Consider the following 17,071-nt stretch of genomic DNA (forward strand, 5'->3'; position numbering starts at 1 on the left):
ATCAAATATAAAGAAAAGATGACCACAAAAACAGTAAACAGAGTTTTGGTTTCTAGAAACTGATCATCCTTCAGATTGGTGTATACACCAAAACTTCGCTTAAAAAGTAGTTAATCTGTCTGCAGGGACACAGCTGAAGACTTTGTTCTTCCTCAATACTGATTCTGTTTTCACATAAGATTCCCACTGACCTCTACATGATCCCATTATTGGGACCTTAGCATGAATTATTGTCTTGTTGGTCAGAGGGACCATTGTTCCACTCTTATTTTGCACTGGCAGATGTACGTACAAAGACTTATCTTTCTGAATCTGCAAAACTTTGAATAATAACAGGTTTCAGAGTAGCAGCCATGTTAGTCTGTATCTGCAAAAAGAAAAGGAGGACTTGTGGCACCTTAGAGACTAACACATTTATTAGTCTCTAAGGTGCCACAAGTCCTCCTTTTCTTTTTGCAAAACTTTTATATTTTATATTTATATTAATGCATAATTGCCTCAAGATACCAAATTCAGCAGCAACAGAGCATTTGATAAACTACACAGAATAGCAAGTTACCTCACATAGGATGAATTTACCTTGCATAAGGAAGCAGACTATTTGAACTTCTTGGAGCACAGTAATCAGTGCCAACCCCAAAGAAGGTTCTAAGAAATATCAGCTACATTTTCACTTACCACAACTAAAATCTTCTCTGGTAAAGGTCAGAAAGACATCTACAACCAGCCTGACTACCAAAAGTGTCCATTAACCATCACCTCTGACTTTTATCAAAGCTGGGAAGGGAGAAATAGAAAACGATTGAGACAGAGGTAGATGGATTTTACTTCATGTGTAGAGTCTCCATCCAGCTCAGACATTTCTAAAGAATTGTGTTCAAAAGGGGCAAAAGCTCTCCTTCACTCAAGACTATAAGCATATTCTATTTATTTCAGAGTAGCTGTTACAGAACATTCTGGCAGGAATGTCTGTGAATCAGTATTTACTGCTAGCAGGCCCATCACCAATAACTCTGGAAACTCTCTCTAGTCTTCACAACAGAAAGGACACAACACACAGAGAACTCAAATATCAATGGACATACTGTACTTTGGTGGTGGTTCCTCCTAACTCAGGTCTTAATTTAATACTTATACCAAACGAGATTGGGGTTTAAAAAACAAAAAAAAATCACTAATTTTTTTAATCTGGAAGAGAGCCAATAACAAGATTCAGCTAATACCCAAGTATATTCATTAAAAGTATGTGTTATAAACAATACTTCCACCATTATTTGATGCCAGAAAATTACCTACCTTATGATCCTATCTGGTGTCCTTTATCTTCTGGATACCTAAGATGGCTCTCCCCCATCCCCATCTTGTTAACTAGAAAAAGTTAACAAGACAGCAAATAGCAACTCCGTCAAGCTAAAAATCTAACAATTATGCACCAGAGCTATGTCTACACTACCGCCTCTCTCGGTAAAACTTATGTCACTCCCAGGCGTGAATATTCCACCCCACTGACCAACAGAAATTACACCAACAATAGCGCTAGTGTGCATAGCACTCTGTCAGCAGGAGAGCTTCTCTCACCTACAGAGCTTATGCTGCTCACAGGGGTGGGTTTTTTTTATGCTGATGGAAGAGCTCTCTCCTGTCAACAGAGTGTATTCTCCACATGCGCTACAGCTACACTGCTGCAGCGCTGTAAATGTAGACAAGACGGACACACTTGCACAGTCTTTTGTTTAGCATTAGCCAGAAAGAAAACTGTACTTAAAAAAACCTCAAACCCATTCTATTTAGCATTGATCAATTGCAACACAATCCTCCAAACAACCACTTTGGGAGTCCACAAGATATGACCCTCCAGATGGAAGAAATGTTGAGGTAAATTGTTTACTAGCCAAATAACCTGGTGTGGATATATTTTTGAATGAAGCTATTCTCCAAGCAACTCCAAATACAGATATTAAAAAAGATAGTCCAGTGTGCTTCATGCTCACAAAATGCCAAATTTTGCTCACATGAACAATTTACCATACCGATGTCATTATAACAAAAAACATATAAGAATCATTCTAAGGACTTGCAAATATAACTGTCTAAATTGCATCTGAAAATATTGCACTCCTTCTGTCACGAGCACAATTTTTCAGAACTGGATTTATAATTTGGCCCTGGGCATAACAGACAGTCATGGTTACAGAATGTTGTCATAGGATATGTTCAATCTGTAAAACAAGCTATACAAGATAGCTCACGTCATCACATTCTGTTGTTCACTTCCTTGCAAGAACAACACTATTTCCCAGCTTCCACAAATTCTAAGCTTCCTCATCCACTCCATTTCTTTCTCATCCCATTGGAACTGATCTCCATTTGTCTTAATTACCTAGACACACACCAAGACAGAGCCTTTACATCATCCACATTTTGACAGAGGAGACCGAGCCTCATTATGCCTCAGACTACAAATATGAGGTTTGCTTAACCAAGGGTTAAAATTTGGCATAGGAGTCTTACATCTTCAGAAGCTCCCACAGCATAATCTCTTCTTCAGTGCAGAACTACTCCAATGGCATCCACAAGAGCAGAGTGAAATTAACCAGAATTTTGAACAGTTCAGTAGCACAGAGGCAACTGTGCTTGGTGTTCCTTCTGTATGGGTTTTTGGGGAGGGTGAGGAGGGAGAAGGGATGAGAGATTGGAATACTAAGAAGAGGAGTACTTGTGGCACCTTAGAGACTAACCAATTTATTTGAGCATGAGCTTTCATGAGCTACAGCTCACTTCATCGGATGAAGTGAGCTGTAGCTCACAAAAGCTTATGCTCAAATAAATTGGTTAATCTCTAAGGTGCCACAAGTCCTCCTTTTCTTTTTGCGAATACAGACTAACACAGCTGCTACTCTGAAACCTAGAATACTAAGGTAAGAGAATGAAGTACAGACCTGAATATTTAATTTTGTATATAAACATAAAAACTAGCTGGTTTGGTTTACCAGTAAGATAACAGTGGGTACTTCTTCCTGTTAGTTGCTCTTCTGCTCAACTATCCTCTTATGCCCCTGCAGTGTGTGTAAGTTACATTAGGTTTACAACTTACTCATTGCCAAATTGGAACAAGTTATACTACTTTATCATTTACACTTGTTTTATTAGTATCTTGGGCCTCCATGTAACTCACACCATCATTTTGAGGCTTCAGAGACTTTGGCTCGGATACCTTTATGGGAGTTGCACTCATACCAGAGATTAATTTGACTTGCCCTATTTAACAGTGTTAATTAGTGCTCCTCTTGGAGACAATGGAAGAACACCAATACAATGTAATAGTTGGGTGAGTCACAACATATAAATTGCACTGCTGAAACACAACAAACGCTTGTCTGTTTTGTTAAACAAAGTAAAGCCAATAAATGCAACTAAGGCTGAAAGTTTCAAACAGAAAAGTAAGGGACTATTCCAATAAATAGTCTTTTGATTACTCAGATTAATTTTCCAGGACACTTGCAAACTCCTTAAAATCAAAGGGCCAGAGCCTCAGCCCTGGCACCTTGGTGCTGCTCCTATGGCTATCCTAATAAGGCAGCGGGGGATTTGACTTGCACAGACCCAAACTGCCATCCCCAGCACTGAGGGTGGGAGGATGCATGTTAAAGAAGGAGGGGGCATGGCCTGAGCACACTGAATGCAGGTGATCCCCAGCTGGTGCAACAGACAATAAGGGGCTGTTGCAGCAATCAGAATTTAGAGAAAAACTGCATCTGTCCTAAAGTTTTCTGGGAAACAGTTCCGCCCTCCCAGCTGCTCCAAGATTATAGGAGCATAAAATTAGCTTTAAGGCATCTTTGTGCCCTCTCCCTACCTTTATCTTGTGTTGAAGATCTAATCTAAGGAACATCAGGTTAAAAACAAAACAAAACACCAAAACAATAAACTAAACTCTGGATCCCATAATGTGTGATTCTGTAGGCCAATATATAGTATTACAGGAATCTGTAGATAGATCTGGAACTACATTATTCAACATGAAAGTGTTTTGAAAATTATTCTTCCATACCAACATTTCAAATACTCTTTCTAGGGGTCAATCTGAATACCAAGGACTTGCAGTAGTTTCTCATGCATTTCAGTTACTGCATTAAGTATATATTATAGTAAGACAAACTTTCTGTGCTTTAACTTTGAACTTTTATGAAAATCCTTTTTTAGAAGTTAGCTATACCTCTTTTGTCTATAAGTGTATTTTTCCCCACATCTTTTCTCCTCAAGTTTCTCATTCAGACTGTGATGCTACTGTATAGGTCTCCAAAAATTAATAAAATGATAAATTGTTGTGTGCAATTATTCAGGAACAGGATGGTAATGGAGTAAGGAGGTGTGTGGCGGGGGGCGGTTGGTGTTGTTGGGTTTTTTGTTTTTGTTTTTTTGAAGCAACACATATGAGCTTTCTGTTTTACAAATAATCTTTGGATTAGAACTGCTAGGAGTGACTAGTGGGAAGTGGGAAAAGCAGTGAACTTGTCTGAAATACAGCAGAAGTGTGATACTAACAAATGATGAGATGACATATGCAGAAAAGGAAAGCAGATTTTTTTAAAAAACCTCAGTGTTAAGAACTTAAAAAAACCTTACTTTTTTTCTTAAATACAGACAGCTCTTTTGTACTTCAAATGGAGTTACATGTGTTCAGTGCCTTAGAAAAATCAGGTCCTAAATTGGTCACCCTAAAATGGAGGCACCCAAAATTAGTGGATACTTCAAAATGCTGGCTTTTGGTATGTGACAAAATATATAGCCTATGAAAAGAGTTATCAGTAACTGCTTCCTTTTTACCCTTCTTCCAGTCTTGTCTTTGTGCTTTCTTCCATGATGCCCCTTAAACCTGAACTGCTCTCTATCTTGGGCTACCCTTCCTGGTCATTCAAGTCCCTCCTAAAATAACCATAATTCCTCTGTGAAACCTTTCAGCTGCAACTCAAATGCACATCACATAATATATATAGATACCTGCATGAACACCAAGTGAAGCTTCTGATCCCTGTTATCCTGTGTGTCCATATTTCAGTCTTGACTTATAATTTCTGGAGCTAAAAACTACATCTTCTAAGTCCTATACATCACTGAGCACTGAGGCTGCATTTAGTAACAACCTGTCACCCCAGTTAAAGGAATATTGGGAGTGTATTTTGCATGAACAATTTAAAACAAAAAGTTATGGAAGACTTGCCCTAACTAGGGTCTTCCCATGGTGCCCATCACCATAGTATCTGAAAACACTAAATATTTTAAATGCCAAACAATTAAAGGTGGTGGTGTAGCTGTGTTGGTCCCAGGATATCAGTCACAAGGTGGGTGAGGTAATACATTTTAATGGACCAACTTCTCTTGGTGAAGGAGACACACTTTCAAGCTACACAGAGCTCAAGAAAGCTTGTCTCTTTCACCAACAGAAGTTGGTCCAATAAAGGATATTATATCACCCACCTTCTCTCTCTAAACAGTTAAGGGGTCAATTATGAGACACATAAGCCAGTGTCTACGTACAGAAATACAGGTAATGAGGAGGGAAACAAGTTGATTGAACTCCAGCAGAAGAGAAATCTAGGTTTTGTTCTTGGGTTTTTTTTTTATTTTTGAGTAAAGTGAGCCCTAGAAAAGAAGGACTGTCTTCTAAATAATCGCGGTTTTTAGGCATATGTCTGCCTATTTTTAGGTTTAAAGTCCAGTAACAATATTTATGGTAATAATCACCCAGCATTGTCCAGAGTAGATGTCATTAGTTTCCAAAAACAGGAGTTTTCAAAATGGTTATGTACTCCCCTCATCAATCTTACACATTTTCATACACAATTTTAAACTGTTTAAAAAATGTTATAGTCTGATAATGACTTTTTTCACAATAAGGATGAAACTAACAATATGGAATTCTTTATGTTCCATTATAACAGTATCAAGCAGCTACTTTGGTTTAACGATCTAGCACAGAAGTCAGATAATTCAAAATTATGGTTTCCTCAATTTTAATTTATTCATTTTGAACATATGTCATATTGTATTGTATCTAGTGTTAAATTTATATCTTAAGTCACTGAGGCTGAACTACAGTTATGAGACTTGTAACTTTGAAATTTTAAACATACAAATCAAGAAACTGAATAATGATATTGCATGAAAGTAGCTTTTCTGGCACTGATTTACTTAGGAAATATCAAATGTTTTATAAAAGATCACGGATGTCATTGCAACAAATGAGGTTCAAAATAGCAGAGCTTCAGATATACTCTGTGCATATATCTGGAACTCCATAACTTTATTAAAGTAAGTGAACTTCGAAATAAATTTGCTGCGATACCTCAATAGTAGCAGAGCTTTAGAATAATTGACAAAAAGAACAGACAGTAAACTAAATCAGCCTACTCCCTTCCACTTCCCAAATGCACATTCATTTAACAAAACAAAAAAAAACCTCCCAGAAAACTGAGAAAGGGTCTAATCCTTCTTACACACATGCTTATCTGCTACTGAAATCAACAGGCCTGCAGAACTTACACAAGAAGCTCTTGAATATTATGAAGAGGTCTTTATGATAATGTTGACAGTCTGTTTCAAAAAAATAGCGTGGAAATCACAAACACATGTGGCATTTGCAATGTCTTTTGCAATTAGCATGGACTGCCAAACTTTGTTTATATTATGTGTTGATTTTAAAAATATTCTTGCATTCTTAATCAGAAAAGATAATGTAGGCTTAATTTTGAGTAATATGTTCTTTAAATAATTTGATCTGACAGTAATGAGTTTCACTGGAGTTAAGTAGCTCTAATTGAGACTTTCGGAAAAGTTCCTCATATGAGGAAGTTCATTCTAAAATGGTTAGATACTTTTCTGAACATGCAAAATGTAACCAACTATACTCAATGCTCTGTAATACCACTGCTGTTTCACTGCATCATCAGTGACAGCTACACACACCTTCTCTAGAACAGATAAAAAAATTCCTCTCATAGATATCATTCTTTAACATATAGAGCATTTGTAGATGACAGCTCTACCCAGTTAAATGCTTCCTGCAATTTTGTTAATTATATGCCAATTCTGAATGACTCCTATCTAACTAACTAAAGAGCTATCAAGTCTCCCTTCAAGGTTAAAGTCTCAATCACTTGGGTAAACTTCTCAGGAAGATATCCTATTATTTCAGGTTTGAAAATTCAACAGATATTTTTTTCTCTGATCATCCCCTAAGAAAAGTGAAGATATAACAGTTATAACATTTTCCTTCGATTATTTTTTCACTTTTACTATTGTCTTATATAACCATCTCCTTTTGGATAGCTTGATATATAGGGGAGTGGTGATCACACAGAGTGGGCAAGTGCAACCACAAGTTCAGTGTATGCCTGTCTCTGTCTATCTCTCTGGTCACCACTTGAATGGAGGTCAAGGTTACAGACTTGCTATTCATGACCACATTGTTCTGATATCAGCATTTTTTCTTCTGCATGAAAACTAATGTTATATATTTTCTATCTTTGCAATCTTTCAAGAAGCTGCAAATTCATGAATATTTGTAAGGATGGGAGAAGCAATGGAAAAGACACACTTCCTATGTCTGATATTCCTCGGGGGAAATAAGATCTATTGCCTTAAAAAAAAAGTTATTCATTAAGAATCAATTACTGGTGAAAATCAAGAAAGTACAGGCTAGAGTAAATAAACCCAGACAAAGCCTGTTTTTTGTTTGTGTGGTCTCTGGTTTAAGAGGGTAATGAGAAAAGAGCAATGCCAGACAGTGATGTCACCGCATGAAGATAACAAAGGAAGCTGCCCAGGCTGAGAAACTAGAGGCTCCTCTCATTTAGCCAAAAATGAGAATAACACCTAAAATAATTAATCCAGATCTGTCTAAAAATTAAAGACAGGGTTACAAAATATATATATATTTTCTAGTTTGGGTTTGGTGTGTGTAGTGCTTTGTTCTTGTGTGCATAGTTTCTACAGCACCATTATACTTACGCTTTATAAATCAATTAAAATCTTCGCCAACAACACATTGAGCAACGATCTATCTTAAGAGAAAACCTCTGATCTCCTTTCCAATTTGTTGGAAGGCAAAAATAGATGAGACTGAAAGAAACAAAGAAGTCTCACCCAAGGGTGTACATGAGTTTGCCAGTTGCCAAACTTAAGACCTGGCACACATTAGTTTCACCAAGCAAAGCTTTTATGTAAAAGCACTTTCACTGTTTGTTTTTTTAATCACAATAGCGGGGGGGAGAGGAAGAAAAACCTTTCTGTTACTTAAAAGTGAAAGGCTCACTGGAGGTGTTTACAAAAAAACAAAAGCCCCCATGGAAAGCTACATCCACCCAAATTCCATGAATTAAAAGAGTAAAGAGGGGTTAGTGTGTCTGTCTTTCTCTCTCCTTCCCATTGTTTTTCTTCTCTCCCCTCCCTCCTCTTTCTCTCTCCTCCTCTGCCTTGCTCTAGTTCTCCTTCCCTTTCCTGTGTCCCACCTCCCCCTTTCTCTGTGTCTGGCTGTGTTTGTCCCTCTCTGGGCACGTCTGGCTCCTTTACCCCCCTTTCCCGTTCTGTGTCTGCCTCACTCCCCTCTCTCCAGTACCTGATATGGCGGCGGCGGCTCCTGATCCGGTTCGGTCCCATCCCCGTAGCTGGCTCTGTCCGACTGGGACTCGTGCAGCAGGGAGATGTCATCCGAGGTGGGGGATTTCAGGCAGTTCCCCATTGTTCCCGGCGGGGCGAGGGCTTCTCCGCCTCAGCGTGTCCGCTCCCGCCTTAGTCTCCGCGCAGCGCCAGGCCGCCCGCAGCAGCAGCAGCAGCCGCCCGGCTGGGGAGGCTCATGCCAGTCTCTCCCCGTAAGAGGCTGAGCGCCAACCCGGCTGGCTGCACCGGGGACCCGCACACTCAGGCTCCTGCTGTTGCCTCCGCCCGCTCCCGGGGGGCCTGTGAGGGGCAGCGGGTGGGAGGAAGAGGCCTCACTTCCCCACCCCCATAAGCGCCGCAGACAAGGGGGCAGTGCTGTTTGGACAGCTGGGCTCAGGTGCAGCCCGCGCCCGTCCCCAACCGCAGCCAGGAGCTGTTCTGCTTCCTGGTCACCAGCTTCCTGCGCACTGGGCTTTGTCACACGGGGCTCCTAACTCCTCCTCTCGGTCCGCCCCGCCGCTGCCAGGTTTCCCAGGGCTAGGCCCGGCTGCTCTCTCGCGGGCTCCTGCTGCCCATTGTCGCTCCCTGAGCAGCGTATTGAAGGGATCGTGTTTAGGGGATGCTTTTTGTGATGCGTTACCATCACATTTGCAGAGCGGATTCAACCTGCTCCCCAAAATGGTGGGTGAGAGTTTGCCCCACTGTTGGGTTTTTTTTGCATTATTTTAATGTAGTGTGTGCCAGTTTCGGGTGTGTTATATATGACTAAGAGCCCCAATCACGGACCAGAACCCTTTTGTGCTAGGTGCAGTACAAATACAAAACTGGAAGACAGTCACTGCCAGAGCAAAAGCTCAGATTTGTGCACATAGTCAGAATATGGCACCCAAAGGTGGTGATGAGGTGCTCCCATTGCACTCAGAAAATAGAGTAGTTTATGCACACTGAGTGCCTGGACACTAGTAATTATGCCTTCTGCCTGAATGGCTATTTTCAAAAATGTGGCCCTTAACAATCACGCTGTTACTGAGTTTGAAAAAAGAAAAGGAGGACTTGAGGCACCTTAGAGAATAACCAATTTATTTGAGCATGAGCTTTCGTGAGCTAGCTGTAGCTCACGAAAGCTCATGCTCAAATAAATTGGTTAGTCTCTAAGGTGCCACAAGTCCTCCTTTTCTTTTTGCGAATACAGACTAACACGGCTGTTACTCTGAAACCTGAGTTTGAAAACCCACAAGTCATTTTTAAATTTGCAGGTTGATACTAAAGCTGGCCTGCCAAGGATTTTTTTTAAAATTGAACTTGTGCCTCTTTGATTATAATTTATATCATGGTAGTAGTGCCTAGAGGCCAACCACTTGGGATCCCATAGTACTTGGGGTTCCTTCACCAAGGAATTTACCATCTAACTCTAGTCATATATAAAGAGGACCTGAACAGTTGGGGTTTTATATGTTTTCTTTTCAGCTTGTTTACCTTTGAAATATTAGGAATGAAAAATCTGGTCTTCACTGGTTTGGGAGGAAGATGTGCTGGGGATTTCAGAACATGTTTATTGTGAGATCTAACTCCTTCATTGAAGGGGCAAGAGTGATGTTTTAAAAAATACATCCTTTACTCAAAATATTAGTTGGTTATTTAAATAGGTATTTCAAAAGCAAACCAAAAATAGAGTTTTAAGCAGTCTGAGGGCTTGTCTACACTTAAAATACTACACCAGCACAGCTGCACTGCTGTAGCACTTCAGTGTAGACACTACCTATGCTCACAGGAGGGGTTCTCCCATCAGCAAGAGGCACTAGCTAGGCTGACGGAAGAATTTTTCGATATAGCGCTGCCTAAACAGACTTTGTGTGGATTTTTCACACCTTTGACTGACTTAGTTAAACCAACCTAATTTACTAGTGCAGATGAGGCCTGAGTAAAAATCATTTGACTCTTGTGATGCCACCAGTGCACAAGTTAACACAGGTTTTGGATTAAATTCTAGCCCCTTTGAAGTCAGTGGCAAAAGTCTCATTGACTTCGAGGTCAGGATTTCATACCTTGTCTCTGGCCTTTTTTCTCTAAAATTCCCACTGTTGCTACCATCAATGTGGCTCCACAGGTGATAGCAAAGTGGGAGTGTTAATGTAAACAACAGTTTAACCACTGTTTTATCCCTTGTGCTAGTTTTGAGCAGGGTTAGGTGACATAATATTTAAAATATTCAATCTACACTAATCCCCACTATTGCGAGCATGAGTGATAGTAGCACCAGGAAATTCTAAGGAAAAAAGGCTAATATAGAGACCCACCGTGATTTCTGAGGGCAGACAAGACCTACATTTCAAATGTAAAAGAACTAGCAGAACAGACATGCGACCCCTCTTTTATTTATTTTTTTAAATCAACTTTTCGAGCTTCCTTTATACACCATAACCAAACAAAAAGGCATGAGTCTGGCCAGTGCTGTAGCTTGCTACTATATTTTCTCTTATGAAGTAAAAGATAAAATGTTTAACTAGGATTCTTGGGAGTAGATACAAAACTATTCCTATTTTAATTCAGATATATAATATGACTATGAATAAATGTAAATATCAAAAGACTTATTGACTACAATAAAGTATAGTGTGATTTACACCTGTTAAAACTTCATCCAAACACCTCTGCTAATCTGCTTCAACCCTGATTTGCAACATGCCTGCTATCTCAATTCTGGGCCTCCATCAACTTGTTACATGACCTGACAGATCAGTGAACCTTGATCCTGCAAACAGGACTGGAACCTCCTTTTCATTCCACTGGAGAAAACCAGCCCCACGCAGAATGATTTAGAGGAAACTCTATGAATGGAACCTCATGGAGTTTTTCTTTTCCTCCTCATTCCTGTGAAGTATGATCAGCTGAGCCTTATAATTGTCTTTTATTTTTCTATTAAATGACATGCCCATGTGGGGTGCTGTGGAAATAATCACAAATGAGACTGTTCTCTTAATGTACTATATAACAGAGTATGTGATCATGAGAATGGATTATAACCAAATAAATCTATATGATACTATAGCAGTATGTTAAGTAACTGCCCAAGAAAAAACAGCATCAGTAGGAGATATCCTAATCAACGCAGTAAAGCAAACAGCAGACTAACTTCTTTGCTTTGTTTGCTTTGCTCATGTTCATGTGACATCTTGGCAAGCAGATGCCTTCCAGTATTGCCATAGATGTATTACCTTCCATAACAGGTGTTATCTCCAAAGCTTTTACTTGAGATTTTTATGTCATATTGCCCCAGCGTGCAATACCCATTCCCATGTACTAAGATACACATATAGACAATGTGTCACAAAATAGAAAAAGATGTGTTTTGGCAAAAAGAAAATCACAATAGTACATATCCACAGTACGCACAATAACTTCTGAAAACAGATACTCCTCTCAGCCATCTTCATATAGCAGTCAGTCTTGCCAATCCTTTCATTCATTTCATAACACACTTTCACATTCCTCTGCAGTATGTAAGTACGGGTTACTTGCTAGAATTATCTGTGTATATCTCATTTAATCATATCCCTGCCATTGCAGGGGCCTTGAGCACTGGTGTGTCTTGGTCCCTCCTGTTCTCTGCCTGTGGCGCTTAATAGCCTAGTCTTTTGTGGGTCTTATTTATTTTGGTCCCATTTCCGTTATTGGGTTTAGTGTGCAGATGGTGGGTAGTGCTGGTGGCCTGTGATATACAAAAGATCAGACTAGATGATCTAGTGGTCCCTTCTGGATTTAAACTCTATGACTCTGACATTTTGCCAATATCAACGTACATAGAGTGATTTACAAACGTTGTATTGGGTTGCTTTAACTTTTCCTATTATTCTCAGAAACTATCATTGAATAAAGATGGTAATATGTGGATGTGATGACAGGACACAAATACATCCCCCTAAAATCTGAAGACATCCTTTCTTAGGGCTATGCTGTCACAGCTTTATCTGACAGGAAAATCTCAAAGGGAATAATGCAAAGATGATGGCAGAACTGATGTGGAATATGTTTTAGAAGCATACACGCTGCACAACATCATTTACATTGCTTATCTTCCTCACACAGGCACACATCTGAGGGCAGAATATGGCCCAGTATATTTCCATAACTTTTTGATTTATTTAGGATTTTGCAAAATTTAAAGCTGTGTGGCTAATGTTTAATACCGAGTTTGTAATTTGATGTTGATAAAATCTGGCATATGTAAATAAAAGAAAAGGAAATTGACTGCTATTTTAGACTAAATCTTTTGTGTTCGTACAATACTGAATTATTCTCTTGTAGAACTATTTTCTTCCACTGTGGTTCTCATGTAAATAGTATGCATTTCATATGGCTATTATGGTGAGCAATTTTTTACAAAATAAATTACAGCTGTGCAAAATTCTCAATTTGTACTTTGTGACTTTTATATGGTGAAAATGCAAATGTAGGTAAATATTTATAAATGTGTTCAAATGTGGTTTTGCAATTTACACAAGCAAAAAGTCTTTTATGAAATGCTAAACATATAAGCTGTGGGAAAGATGGTGGTTAGATAAGGGATTTTTTTGTACTTTCATTGAACTATTTCTACCAGGAGTGAAGAAGAAGTACATGAATAAAACAAGCTTTCTGTCAGAACAGAAAAGTATGTTAGAAAACACCAACATTGACTTCTGCATCCAGTGAAAGCTTGACTTTTTTCTGGTTTTGACAAGCAGCATAAAAATCTTTGCACAGCTCTAATGGTAATTCATGGAAAAACATAAAGAACAATTACTTACCCTACAGTAACTATGGTTCTTTGAGATGTAGCAGTCAGTGCAAATCCCAGTGTAGGCGTGCCTCCGCCACATGCACACAAGATCAGAGTCTTTTGAATACCCGTCTGTTGGGACTGCACATGCACCCTATGCCTCCTTATGCTCCTCTACAAAGGCCTGGAGGGTGGGGGCAGACATGACCCTCAGTTCCTTTGTAATTTAAAGCCTCTGGTTGCTGAGGACTTGGAAAAGTGGGGACGGTGATTGGGTCATGGATTCCACACTCACTACAGCGTATCAAAGAACCACAGTTACTGTAGGGTATGTAAGGAGAGGTTACCTTGTGCAGTAACTGGAGTTCTTCAAGATGTGGATCTCTACGGGTGCTCCACTTCAGATATGCATGTACCTCTGATCAGACATTTTTGGTAGTAGTGCCATTCAGTACATGCATGTTCTCTACAGATCATCATGCCCCACACCGAGGCTATATAGGGCTGCATGGGCAAAATGCCCTCAGTTCCTTCTCCACTGCAAAGTCCTTCAGAGGAAACTCTGAAGCTGAGGGGAAGGAGGGCAGGTAGGGGAGCCCCCAGAGGGGGACACATCTTACAGAACTCCAGTGACTGCATAAAGTGAGTAATCTCTCCTGCTTTGAGCAGTGTCCCTATGGGTGCTCCATTTCAGATGACTACCAAACAGTACCCTCAACTGAAAGGGGGAGTTTCAGAACTGAGTCCAAGACTGAAGACAAGACTGCATTTCCAAGGACAGCATCCGATCCAGAAGAATGAACCACCACATAATGTTTGTAAAAGGTGTGTATCGAAGTCCAAACTACAGCCTTACAAATCTCCCCGATGGAAACATGCTCAAGCAATGTCACAGAAGTAGAAAAAGACCTTGTGGAATGGGCTGACACCCTAGAAGGAAGCTGTATATCAGGAGATTCATAGCAAGAAATAATACATCCAAAAGTCTACCTGGAGAATCACAAGGTGGAGACTGTGGACCTTTTGGACTTGTCAGCAATTGAAATTAACAGACTGGGAGACTCTTCTAAATGGTTTGATTCTGTCCAGATAGAAAGCTATGCCCTCCTGAAGTCCAAGGTATATAAGGTAGCATCCCTCCAGGTGTGTTGTAGTTTTGTGGAAAATACTGGAAGATGGATGACTGATTGATGTGAAATTCAGATGACACATTAGGTAAAAAATTAGGAAGTGGGCATAACAAAACCTAAGAACAGCCATACTGGGTCAGAACAAAGGTCCTGCTAGCCCAGTATACTGTCTTCCAACAATGGCCAATGCCAGGTGCTTCAGAAAGAATGAATCGAACAAGTAATCATCAAGTGATCCATCCTCTGTCACCCATTCCCAGCTTCTGGCAACAGAGGCTAGGGATACCATCCCTGCCCATCCTGGCTAATAGCCATTGTGGAATCTATTCTCCATGAATTTATCTAATTCTTTTTTTAACCCTGTTATAGCCTTGGCCTTCACAACATCCTCTGGCAAAGAGTTCCACAGTTTGACAGTGTGTTGTGTGAAGAAGTACTTCCTTTTGTTTGTTTTAAACCTGCTGCCTATTCATTTCATTTAGTGACCTCTAGTTCTTGTGTTTTGAAAGGGAGTAAATAACACTTCCTTATTTACTTTCTCCACACCGGTCATGATTTTATAGACTTCTATCACAGAGGTTCTCAACCTTTTCCTTTTTGAGCCTCCCCCTAGCCCCCAACACACTATAAAAACTCCACGGCCCACCTGCTCCCCAATAACTGGTTTTCTGCATATAAAAGCCAGGGCTGCCGTTAGGGGGTAGCAAGCAGTTAGGGGGTAGCAAGCAATTGCCTGGGGCCCCATCCCACAGGGACCCCCCACAAAGCTACATTGCTCAGGCTTCAGCTTCAGTCCCAGGTGGCAGGGCTCAGGGACCTGGGCTTCAGCCCCATGTGGTGGGGCTTTGGCTTTCAGTCCTGGGTCCCAGCGAGTCTAATGCTGGCCATACTTGGAGGCCCCCTTGAAACCTGCTCGCAGCCCCCTAGGGGGCCCTCTATCTCTGGTTGAGAACCACTGCTCTGTCATATCCCTCCTTAGTCATCTCTTTTCTAAGATGAAAAGTTCCAATCTTATTAATCTCTTCTCATATGGAAGCTATTCCATACCCCTAATCATTTTTGTTGCCCTTTTCTGAACCTTTTCCAATTCCAGTATATCTTTTTTGAGATGGGACGGCCACATCTGCATGTGGGCATACCATGAATTTATACAGAGGCAATATGATATGATATTATCCTTGAAAAACACTGTAAAAAGAGGCTCTGCCTTTAAAGATCCAATTTCCCTGACTCTTTGGGTAGAAGTGATGGCCACCTAGAATAGTCCACCATGAAGAGGCTAAGAAGAGAACAGGTATCCACTTGTTCAAAGGGAGGTCTCATAAGACACTTTAGTACTAAATTTAGATCCTATACAGGGGGGTGTTCTCTAATTTGAGAAAAAAAGTTTCCCAATCCCTTGATAAATCTTACCATCATGGGATGAGAAAACAATAAGAATCCCTCAACTAAGAAATGGAAGGCTGTTATAGCTGCAAGTGAATTCTGATATAACTCATAGATAATCCTGATTTGTTTTAAATTCCAACAGATAGTCAAGGACAGCTGAGAGGGAGGAATGAAAAAAAAGACACCAGTGGTCACACCATTGGTGGACTCTCTTCCATTTTTGAAAGTGTTCCACATAGAACTTTTCCTACTGTTTAGCAACACCTGCTGTACCTCTGCAGAACAGAAAGTCTCGATTCCTGAGAACCATTGAAGAACCAAGCCCTAAGATGGAGAATTCCCAAATTGGGATGGAGAGTCTGACATGCATCTTAAAGAGAGAGATGAGGAATGGACAGAAGACTGATCGGCAAACAAACAGCAAGACCAATTAGCTAAGGGGAGCAGGTCTATCTGGGCCTCATTGGAACTACGAATATGACCTTGGCTTTGTCTAGTTTAAGCTTGTTTACACTTTCAATATCAAAGGTGTTGGAGGAAACACATAAATAATGCTCCTTCATCCATGGAACAAGGAAAGCATCTCTCAGTCATGGAGGGCCCAAGCCCCCTCTTGAGCAAAACTGTTAGTATATAGACCTGTTTGTTAGCCTGAGATAGAATTTTGGGTTTTATTTTTGATACTTTTATATCCTTACTAATATGTATGAACAAAGACACTGTGTGTTGCTTCTGCTTAACCAGATGGGGTTTATAGCACAATGAGAAAAGATAAGGAAGAGAGTTAAAGTGTTGCTGGGTATGGTGGGAGTTTAATATATGAGCATACACTTGAAGACTGCCTCAACTCCTCTATCTCAAGGCAAGGTCAGGGAGGAGAGGAGCAAGGTGGGTTGGGGGAAGAGGAATAAGAAACACTAAAAAGCCAGAGAAGAGGTGACCCTGACAGGTACATAACCTCACTCCTTACCCCTCCCATGGGGCACAAAAGAGATGGTACCAAAGCCCCCAGATTCACAACCCTCCAAAACAGAACATGACCATAAATTGTAAGGGGTGGGACCAGAGGCATGCACTACAAGTATAATTAAGCCTGATCACAAGGAGGAGGTGGAAAAAAGGAACAGGAAAAGCT

General features: G+C 40.3%; 1 protein-coding gene across 1 annotated transcript in view; it reads right to left on the reverse strand.

Annotated features, from left to right (window-relative positions):
- Window positions 1-9,140, reverse strand: part of RNF11 (ring finger protein 11) — a 37,652-nt gene extending 28,512 nt beyond the window's left edge. Inside the window, exon 1 of the mRNA XM_048860215.2 lies at window positions 8,618-9,140. Within this exon, the coding sequence (XP_048716172.1) occupies window positions 8,618-8,740 (123 nt within the window). The 5' untranslated portion in view covers window positions 8,741-9,140. The remainder of the gene's footprint in view (window positions 1-8,617) is intronic.
- Window positions 9,141-17,071: the final 7,931 nt, after the last annotated feature.

Source organism: Caretta caretta, chromosome 8 (genome assembly GCF_965140235.1).
Source record: "Caretta caretta isolate rCarCar2 chromosome 8, rCarCar1.hap1, whole genome shotgun sequence".
Classification (NCBI taxonomy): Eukaryota; Metazoa; Chordata; order Testudines; family Cheloniidae; genus Caretta; species Caretta caretta.